Genomic DNA, 10,523 nt, shown 5'->3' with positions numbered 1-10,523 from the left:
GACGACTTGCAAAGATGATTGTTTTGTCTTTGCAGAGGTATTGTTTTTTGTAACTATGTCCGTCTGCGACATCTTATCAACTGTTTTCCTCAATGCTGGCTGAGAAAAGATTGCAAGTCTGTAATGGTCTACTAAGACCTTGGCTCCAATCCAGCTGAGTTCAGTGCTATTTGGCTTGAAGAATTCTCTGCGATTCCAGAAAAGGTTAAAATTGTCTATGAAGTTCATACCAAATGAAAAACAAGTTTTTCCAAGCCAGGTGTTAATAATAATAATAATAATAATAATAATAATAATAATAACTTTATTTGTCCACAAAAGTGGAAATTTGTCTTTGGCTCCACAGGTGGGTTTTAAAAATACAATAAATAAACAACAAGAAACACAATACATACACAATAAATAAACAGCAAAATACAACATATATCACATTCATCTTGATACATACAACACATTACCAGCAGCAGCAATAGTCTAAATGTTAGATAGACCCAAATATCTAGAGTAAGTGCACAGATATTTCACATGGACTATTGGGAATTAAGCAGTGATATTGCACTTGGTATGAATGACTTTTTATATATATTCTTGGTTACTATAGCAGCTGTGTACCTCCTTCCTGATGGCAGTTTCCTGAATTCTCTAAACAGAGGATGCACTGAATCAGACACAATATGCTGGGCCTTATGTCTTACATATGTGGCATATATATCTGCTAATGGTTTCTGCCCTTTGCCAACAATTTTACTGCCCATGTTCACGATCCTGGATAGTTTGTTTCTGTTCTTAGCCCCCAGGTTTCCAAACCAAGTATACACATCAAATGTCAACACGCTCTCAACCAAACTCCTGTACACAGTCTCCAAAACATTCTTGCTGACCCCATAGGAGTTCAGCTTTCTAAGTAGATATAGGCGCTGCATTGCCTTTTTAAAAATATACTCAGTATTTTTAGTAAAACTCAAGGTGGAATCAAAATATGTTCCTAAATATTTGAAGTCCTCGACCTCCTCTACATGTTGGCCGTTGATTACAACAGGTACGAGTTCATGGCAGGCATTTTTCTGTTTCATTATCACCATCTCTTTAGTTTTTCCCTCATTAATAAAAAGAGCACTATCATTGCACCAAGTAGTAAGCTCCTCAATGCAGTTAAAATATGCAGATTGGTTGGCTGTATTCCCTGCCTGCATTAAACCCACCACAACCATATCATCAGCATACTTATACAAGTGACAAGTAGAGTTCATAATTTGCATTTCATTAGTATACAAGGAAAACAAAACAGGTGAAAGTACACAGCCTTGAGGCGCCCCCGTATTTAAAATTACAGTTTCAGAAGTGATGCCACTGAACACCACTCTTTGTGGTCGATCTGTAAGGAATTCCTTTATCCATTGCACAAGAATACTATTTGCATTAATATTGCACAATCTTTCAACTAAAATATGTTTCTGCATACAGTTAAAAGCTGAGCTGAAGTCAATAAACAATAATCTTGCAAAGTTTTTAGGTTGCTGTACATGTTTGCTGACTGTATTCATTAGTGTTAAAGTTGCATCGCCAGTGCCCCGCCCCCTCTTATATGCAAATTGAAGTGGGTCAAAATGTTCATTAAGCGAAGATAAAAGATGGTTAACTATGACCCTCTCCATACACTTGCACAGAGTGCTGGTCAGTGCAACAGGTCTAAAATCATCAAGCTCTGTGGCTTTTGGTTTCTTGGGAACGGGAACTATATTTGATATTTTCCATGACTTTGGGACATACTGATTGTTCAATAAAAGCTGAAACAGTTTTGTAAGCACTGAGGTAAGCTCAAACCTGCATGTAAGACTGAAGAGTCGAGAAAATGCAAAACTTCCTCTCGCTGGGAGTGGGCCACTAATAAAAGATTGTATTCCAGTCTTATAGAGATCAGAAAAAAGTTTTCTGAAATCATCTTGGACAAACAGCTGTTCTCTGAAAACATCATTTGCTCCCACATGCACAACAATACGTTTGATAGTTTTATGCTCGGACATGAGTTTCAAAATGCTGTCTTTGGTGTCAGAGATGGATGCATTTGGAAGGCAGCAAATAATCATCCCATGACCTTTTAAATGTTTTACAGTGGAATCACCAAGAACAAGGGTTGTGGGATCAGGTGGTGTAACGAGCTGCTTTTTGCCTCTTCCCACAGCTCTTCGATCTTGGTGCGATCTCTTTTTACGATGTGTTTGTCCGCTAGAAAAATCCTCTTCCACATCCCTGAGGCATTCAAATTTGTTCTGAAGCCTTATGGGCTGTGAATTTTCCATAGGATTGTAAATCCTATTGTAATTTGTAGAACGAGCTGGTGTTGAGGTAATTACTCTTCTGTTTTTATTTTTGGGCTTGCCACCCATCATTTGCCAGTTTTCTGTACTCACATTTTGCCCAGCTTGATCAATGAATTCATACACTCGATCTGCAATGCCATCGGTCTGTCGGAGTGCAATCTCTGCATTCTCAGCCACTGTTTCTGTACTCCTTTCCTGAGATATCGCTTTTAATTCGTCCGTCTTTGGCAGAGCATCAATCTTTGATTCCAGGATAGAAATCCTCTGTTCTAGTTCCATGCATTTTCTGCAGGATATTTTGCCCCCTGCTAATAGAGCTAGCGATAACGTTGCAAACGTAGCTATGCAGTCTGGTTAGTCACATGACTTTCTATGGATTTGCCTGCCAAGTTGCCACCGCTTTGTCCATGGCTAATGTTTACACATAGCTAGTTAGCATGTAAAAACGGAGTTACGCTAACATGAATGATGTTAACTTATTTGAAGTCCTTTCAGAAATATGTTTCAGCATTATCTTGCCAAATAAAAAGAATGTAGAAGTATTTCTTTTCTAGTAGCGTTAGCTACACAATATGATTTCAAGTTTGAAAAGAGTTTGCTAGCATATCAGGTGGAGCTTCACTGACCAGCTAGCTTAACGTTAAACCACCATGATGGCACAGCATGCATTCATTTTGTGAATTCACATTTCTGGCTTTGGTAACGGTGTTAGGTTTTGTAAGCGTTGTGACAATAATACAACAATGCATTGACAGAAAATGTACTTTTAATACTTAAGTATTTTTAAAAGCAAGTACTTCAGTACTTTAAAAATTTGACTGGACAACTTTCACTTGTATCGGAGTAACATTTGATCAGTGGGATCTGTACTTTGACTTAAGTAATGAAGTTGGGTACTTTGTCCAGCTCTGCTGAGTAGTCAGAAGGTTTTGATTAACTTTCCATACAGCAGTTCTAACAGTCTACCAGATGTTCTATGGAAGAAAAAAAAAAAAGTGTGTAAATCACTGACATACTGACTTGGCGGTTTTGGGTCAGAAGTCGTTGATGTCAAATTCTTTGAAAAGATTCTCCAGTGCAGGGGCGGCACGGTGGTGTAGTGGTTAGCACTGTTGCCTCACAGCAAGAAGGTCCTGGGTTTGAGCCCAGCGGCCAACGAGGGCCTTTCTGTGTGGAGTTTGCATGTTCTCCCCGTGTCTGTGTGGGTTTCCTCCGGGTGCTCCAGTGTCCAGGGTGTACCCTGCCTCTCACCCATAGTCAGCTGAGATAGGCTCCAGCTTGCCTGTGACCCTGTAGGACAGGATAAGCGGCTACAGATAATGGATGGATAGAGTCTCCAGTGTCAGCAAAAATCAAACGGATACAGGTCAAGAGTTTTGGTTAAAGTTTATCCACTATCACAATGATGCACAAAAGTGATCTCAGTGACTTTAACCCCGATGTGGTTGGAGGCGCCAGACTTAGTTCTGGTTTGAGTATTTCAGAAACATTTCAGTGGGATTTTCACACACACCAAAGAAAAAAAAGTTTCTAGTGTTTATTCAGAACAGTGCAGTAAAAAAAAAAAATCCAGTGAGCGTGCATGTACAGTTCTGTGCAAAAGTCTTAGGCACGTGTAAAGAAATGCTGTTGACCAAAAATGGCTTAAAAAAATAATGAAATGTTTCAACATTTTAAAAAATACTATAAAAAGTAATCAGTAAGCCATAATCAATGAATAAATGCAAAGTCAATATTTGGTGTGAGACGACCCTTTGCTTTAAAAATAAAATAGTTGTCTCAGGTCCAGTGAGTGCAGTTTTATGCGGAAATGAGCTGTAGGTTTTACTGAGCATCTTCCAGAACCAGCCACAGTTCTTCTGGACACTTTGACTGTCACACTCACGTCTTCATTTTGCACCAAAACCCAGCAGCCTTCATTATGTTTTGTTTTTTTAATCTGGAAAGCGCTCTCTTATGGAATATGCTGCTCAGATAGCAGATACAATTTTTTTTTCTGTAACGTTTAATTTTGTTCTGGAAGAAACAAACATCTGGAGCTTTAAAATGTTTTTGTACTGTTTTGACTCGATAATGTAGAAGTCCTTAGACCTAAGACTTTTGCACAGTGCTGTATGTGCGTATGAAAAACTTATAACATGTATGTAGCCATGTAGGTTCATATCACTATACTGACTCACGTCTTCAGTTCAATAAGTAAATACTTTATCCTGGTCAGGGTTCTGCTGGATCCAGATGTTATCCCAGGAATGCTGGGAGAAACAGCCTGGAAGGGACACCAAACTTTCTGCCCACATCGCAAGAACAGACACAGAAAATGTTTCATTTCATTTATATAATTATCTACGATTGGGCTAGCTCGATAAGACGACACGTAAAAATGATAAAATGCTACAAATCATCTTAGATTAGTGATAGCGATTAGATTCATGGCTACGCAGCTCCGGTTTTGCATTCGCTGGGATTGTGATTATTTTATAATTCCTTTACAGATGTCAGAATTGCACTGTTCAAGTACTGTGTGTGTTTTCATAATATTGAAAGCAAAAAAAAAATCCAAATTTTTCATTAGATGAGGCAGTATGGTGGTGTAGTGGTTAGCACTGTTGCCTCACAGCAAGAAGGTTCTGGGTTCGAGCCCAGTGGCTGACGGGGCCTTTCTGTGTGGAGTTTGTATGGATGGATGTTCATTAGATCCTACATCATCTAACATAGCTTTAGGAAATTAGTCTTGAGGTGTTGTAGGAAAAAGAAATGTATTTATTTTATATACATGTTTAAATCGTGGCTGCTAAAAGTGAATATATGAGTATATATATAAAACTAATTAAGAATGTGCAACTCTTTTACTTGCATTATATACCCTATGTAGCGAGCGTTTGTAATGAATAGGAAGTCTTTTGGGATTCTACGCACGGCTTATCTACTTGAACATCATGTTCTGTTTTTGATTCTTGTATTAAATATACAGTAAAATCAGCCATACACATAATAATAATAATAATAATAATAATAATAATAATAATAATAATAATGTTGTTTTTTGACAAAAGTCCAAACAAACTTTGAGGCTTTGTGTGCAGCTCGCTTGACCAACATCTACAAAATATCCCCATTTATTCTATCCACATTTACTGGATATGAGCAATTGCGCGCTCTGATTGGCTACTTTACTACTAGGCTATCAGCTCATATACCGTGAGTAGAGAAAAACAAAATGGCGGAGCGCATCAAGTCAGATACATCACTTTGTTGTCAAGTATTTAAAAGAAACAGAAACAGCTAAAAGAATATAGTTTTTTCCCCCCTCAATATCTCCTGTTCCACACTCCAGCCCAGTCGGTGGCGGTAATGCACCTTTAAGTTGGTTTGTCAACCGATAAAAAACCCTAAAGAAGAAGAAAAACAATATGGTGGAGCATGTTACTGAACCAAAACTCTACTCGAAAACTCTACTCGAAAACAAAACCCCAAAAATACACACAAAAAAAAGCAACAAAATATGGAATAAAAGTATTTGATGTAAGAACGTAGCTTTGTTTTATTTTTCAAGAATTATTATTATTATCGCATTTTTCACAAATTTCGCCGGTTTGTTAAGCGGAAATTATTTTGTCGGACGTTTTGTATAAAGCTTTTATTTACTGAATTTGCAAAAAATAAAAATGCTCCGTTTCTCAAAATCCAGTGAATGTGAATAGAATAAAACAGTTATTCCACTCAATCTGGTCGTACACGGCTTATAGCCGACTATAACTGTTAAATAACCCCAGTGATTACTCCGACACTATCTGATGCCTTAAAAGCCAGTCGCCGTAGTGATGGCATCGAGAGTGTGTGTGGCGACAGAGCGCAACGCGAATGTGGGCACAGAGAGGTTGGTGAGGAGGAAGAGCTGGTTTTGGGGCGTCTGCACGGCGTAGCATTTACATTCATCGGTTACGAGGTAGCAGTGCACGGGCAGGTGTGTGAACCCTGAGGAAAACTCTTCATGGAGCAGTTCGGTAGTTGGACGCTCCGAGCCTGGAGACTCCTCCGAGGTGAAATAGCGCGTTACTGAAAACGTGTAAAAGAGGCGCAGAAGCTCCCAGCGACGAGCTGCTGAAAGAAGAGGCGTGGCTTTCGAGCAGGCGTGGCCAAGAGACGCTACTGATCTGCGTGACTCCCGGTTTATTAGAAGAAGAGCGAGGATGTCCCGGCGGAAACTGATGGAAGGAGACAGAGCTGAGCGTTCGGCTTGGTCCAAACAGGATCGCAGGTTCTCCACTACGGGAGACCAAAACCGGCAAACCTGCTCATTCTCGAGCTGATACAGAGACGGCTTGGGGCCACACAGGACACAAGCGACGGCACCCGGGAGCAGCTGGAAGCACAGCAGCCTGAGCGCAACATTAGGGCTACCTTGAGGTAAAAAGACTGGATAGTCACATGATGTTTTCCCAGGGGGCAAATTTGCGAAGGCGGAAAGAAGGACGAGCTCTTGTGGAGCGAGACGCCACCATTTCTCGGTCGCTACTGCGAGTCGCCCGCGGACAAGCAAGCAGCCGAACTCGCTCTCGGCAGCCCTGGTGAAGGATTCCAGCGTCTCCTGGAGGAGGTCAGGATGAGGTAGCAGGATACAGTCAGTGCAGTGCGTCAGATCTCCCATGAGACCCGGATCACGATCGCGATCATCCACTCTGCGTTCAAGCAGCATGTCGATTAACCGATAGCAAGAGCGCAGCTCTCTCTTGAGCCGCTCTACGTTCCGCACATTAGCCAGCTCGTCCAGGCCCAACACAAGCACCATGCAGTTCCAGGTGTTCTCCAACAAACGCCGCAAGTGCAGCTCGCTAACGTTAGCATTCCTGCTGACGCAGATGAGCATCAGGCTGTCGTGGAAGACTCTCCAGAGCACACGTCCACCTTGTTCAGTCTCACAGCAGGACAGAGTGGTGTTGTGACCCGTCCCGAACATGTGCACGCCATTCAGGGAACCAATGATGGAGAAGGGCAGCTGCTTGGCGGAGCCACGGGAGAAGAGTGGAACGCCGCTGGATGCCGTGAGACACAGGAGCTGGACACTCTGGGAGTGGACCATGCCAAGTGGGGAAGGGACGCTGAACATTGCTCAAGGATAAAGACGTCGTAGTGACTATTTGTGTCCGTCAGCATTGCTGTATTTGGTCTAGAATTCAAAGAAAAGATCAGAGAACATGTAAGAGTTATCTTCTGATATGCTTGGTGTCTGAAATTTAACTCATTAATACCACTTGTACAATCTTATACATATAAGTGATATAAAGCAATTTCACACTACAAGCCCAAATCAGAAAAAGTTGGGACGGTATGTTGAAATTAAAACTGAAAACAATGATTTGTTAATAATCTTTGATCTGTATTGCACTCAAAACAATCCAACAACACATTATTTGACGTTTAACCTCGTGAACTTTATTTTTAAAAAATTTCAATTTCGATTCTTGCAACACATTTAAAGAAAAAGTTAGGATGGTAAAACATTAATCACTTTAGAATGTTGCCGTTCCTTCTCACAACGCTTAAATGATGTTTAAAGGAACAGTCCACCGTATTTCCATAATGAAATATGCTCTTATCTGAATTGAGACGAGCTGCTCCGTATCTGTCCGAGCTTTGCGCGACCTCCCAGTCAGTCAGACGCGCTGTCACTCCTGTTAGCAATGTAGCTAGGCTCAGTATGGCCAATGGTATTTTTTGGGGCTGTAGTTAGATGCGACCAAACTCTTCCGCGTTTTTCCTGTTTACATAGGTTTATATGACCAGTGATATGAAACAAGTTCAGTTACACAAATTGAAACGTAGCGATTTTCTATGCTATGGAAAGTCCGCGCTATAATGACAGGCGTACTAACACCTTCTGCACGCTTCGGCAGCGCACTGATATCTGAGCTCCGTATCAATGCGCTGCCGAAGCGCGCAGAAGGTGTTAGTACGCCTGTCATTATAGTGCGCACTTTCCATAGCATAGAAAATCGCTACGTTTCAATTTGTGTAACTGAACTTGTTTCATATCACTGGTCATATAAACCTATGTAAACAGGAAAAACGCGGAAGAGTTTGGTCGCATCTAACTACAGCCCCAAAAAATACCATTGGCCATACTGAGCCTAGCTACATTGCTAACAGGAGTGACAGCGCGTCTGACTGCGTCTGACTGACTGGGAGGTCGCGCAAAGCTCGGACAGGTACGGAGCAGCTCGTCTCAATTCAGATAAGAGCATATTTCATTATGGAAATACGGTGGACTGTTCCTTTAAGGACTGAAGACAGCAAGTGATGAAGTGTTTCAGGTGTTGTTTTGTCTCGTTCTTCATGCAAACAGGTCTTAACCTTTGGAAAAGTGACAATGACAATAAAGACATCTTATTTTATCTTAAGATATGCAACAGTACAGGGTCATTGTTATCATGTTTTTTGTTTCAAAATTCCACACATTCTCTATTACAGACAGAGGGGACACACCTTCCACAGCTATGTCTTTGTAACGTGAGCAGAATGTGGTTTTGCATTGTCATGTTGAAATCTCCCTGTCCTGAAGGCAGCATTATGTTGTAAGCACAATGATATCAGTATACTTGGTACACAAAAGTATACTGAAGGAACTTTACTTAAGTATACACTACCGTTCAAAAGTTTGGGGTCACCCAGACAATTCTGTGTTTTCCATGAAAAGTCACACTTTTATTTACCACCATAAGTTTGTAAAATGAATAGAAAATATAGTCAAGACATTTTTCTGGCCATTTTGAGCATTTAATCGACCCCACAAATGTGATGCTCCAGAAACTCAATCTGCTCAAAGGAAGGTCAGTTTTATAGCTTCTCTAAAGAGCTCAACTGTTTTCAGCTGTGCTAACATGATTGTACAAGGGTTTTCTAATCATCCATTAGCCTTCTGAGGCAATGAGCAAACACATTGTACCATTAGAACACTGGAGTGATAGTTGCTGGAAATGGGCCTCTATACACCTATGGAGATATTGCACCAAAAACCAGACATTTGCAGCTAGAATAGTCATTTACCACATTAGCAATGTCTCATCTCATCTCATTATCTCTAGCCGCTTTATCCTTCTACAGGGTCGCAGGCAAGCTGGAGCCTATCCCAGCTGACTACGGGCGAAAGGCGGGGTACACCCTGGACAAGTCGCCAGGTCATCACAGGGCTGACACATAGACACAGACAACCATTCACACTCACATTCACACCTACGGTCAATTTAGAGTCACCAGTTAACCTAACCTGCATGTCTTTGGACTGTGGGGGAAACCGGAGCACCCGGAGGAAACCCACGTGGACACGGGGAGAACATGCAAACTCCACACAGAAAGGCCCTCGCCGGCCCCGGGGCTCGAACCCAGGACCTTCTTACATTAGCAATGTATAGAGTGTATTTCTGATTACTTTAAAGTGATCTTCATTGAAAAGAACAGTGCTTTTCTTTCAAAAATAAGGAAATTTCAAAGTGACCCCAAACTTTTGAACGGTAGTGTACTTAATAAAATGAACTTTTTTCTTTTTGATAAGCTTCCATTATTTGTTAGTTTAATGAACAGCCTCAGAGCTCCTTCAGGTACCAAACATTTCTTGACTACACTGAGAGTAAACCGTCTACATTTTAGGCAAATTATCCCTTTAAATTACAGCAACAACAAAAAGACATCAAACTCGTACCTGTTTCTAACGACTCACCGCGTCGCCACAGCAACCGCAGCTGTTTCATACATTTCCGTGTTTGTTTACGTAAATCCCGCCTCCCAGGCTGTGATTGGCTAATATGACCCGCGTCAAGCGACACGATTGGTGAACTTGCTTATCAATTTTAGTGCAAAGACGGGTGCAACATAATAAAAGCTCCGTGTCGGATTGTTTCTTCTGTTAAAGATGGTTCCGCAAACAAAGAGAAAAAAAATCCTTCTCTGTCCTGCCGCTTAGTGTCAAACAAAAGGATTTGCACGTGTTATTATTGATTATATACAGTTTTATATAGCTGTAATAATAACCTGGTTTTAAAAATCTTCAATATTTCCCATTTTTTCTAAAATTCAGTAAAATAAAATCAACAAATCTCTGCATACTGAGCAGTATGTCTAAGTAATGTTCTTTATTTCTAAGTCTATCTTATTCACCTAATTTTTAATTAATGCATATAAAATAAAATGCATTATTTAGAGTTCTAT

The 10,523-nt window shown here is 40.7% G+C and overlaps 1 protein-coding gene across 2 annotated transcripts; it reads right to left on the bottom strand.

Annotated features, from left to right (window-relative positions):
• Positions 1 to 3,069: 3,069 nt before the first annotated feature.
• fuz (fuzzy planar cell polarity protein) lies at positions 3,070 to 10,073 on the bottom strand. 2 transcript variants are annotated; one of them, XM_060905467.1, is made up of 2 exons: positions 10,018 to 10,073; positions 3,070 to 7,488 (listed from the first exon to the last, which is right to left on the bottom strand). In XM_060905467.1, the coding sequence occupies exon 2, from the start codon at positions 7,426 to 7,428 to the stop codon at positions 6,121 to 6,123; it is 1,308 nt and encodes a 435-aa protein (XP_060761450.1). In that variant the 5' UTR covers positions 7,429 to 7,488; positions 10,018 to 10,073; the 3' UTR covers positions 3,070 to 6,120. The 2 variants fall into 2 exon arrangements, with proteins under 2 accessions (XP_060761450.1, XP_060761451.1); XM_060905468.1 differs by lacking the exon at positions 10,018 to 10,073 and adding an exon at positions 7,831 to 7,889.
• Positions 10,074 to 10,523: the final 450 nt, after the last annotated feature.

Source organism: Neoarius graeffei, chromosome 23, assembly GCF_027579695.1.
Source record: "Neoarius graeffei isolate fNeoGra1 chromosome 23, fNeoGra1.pri, whole genome shotgun sequence".
Lineage (NCBI taxonomy): Eukaryota > Metazoa > Chordata > Actinopteri > Siluriformes > Ariidae > Neoarius > Neoarius graeffei.
The sequence above is the reverse complement of the archived record's forward strand: the minus strand, read 5'-3'. Positions and strand labels throughout refer to the sequence as shown.

Excerpts from the sequence above, each read along its gene's own strand:
- fuz (XM_060905467.1), bottom strand. The coding sequence starts at position 7,428 with ATGTTCAGCGTCCCTTCCCCACTTGGCATGGTCCACTCCCAGAGTGTC.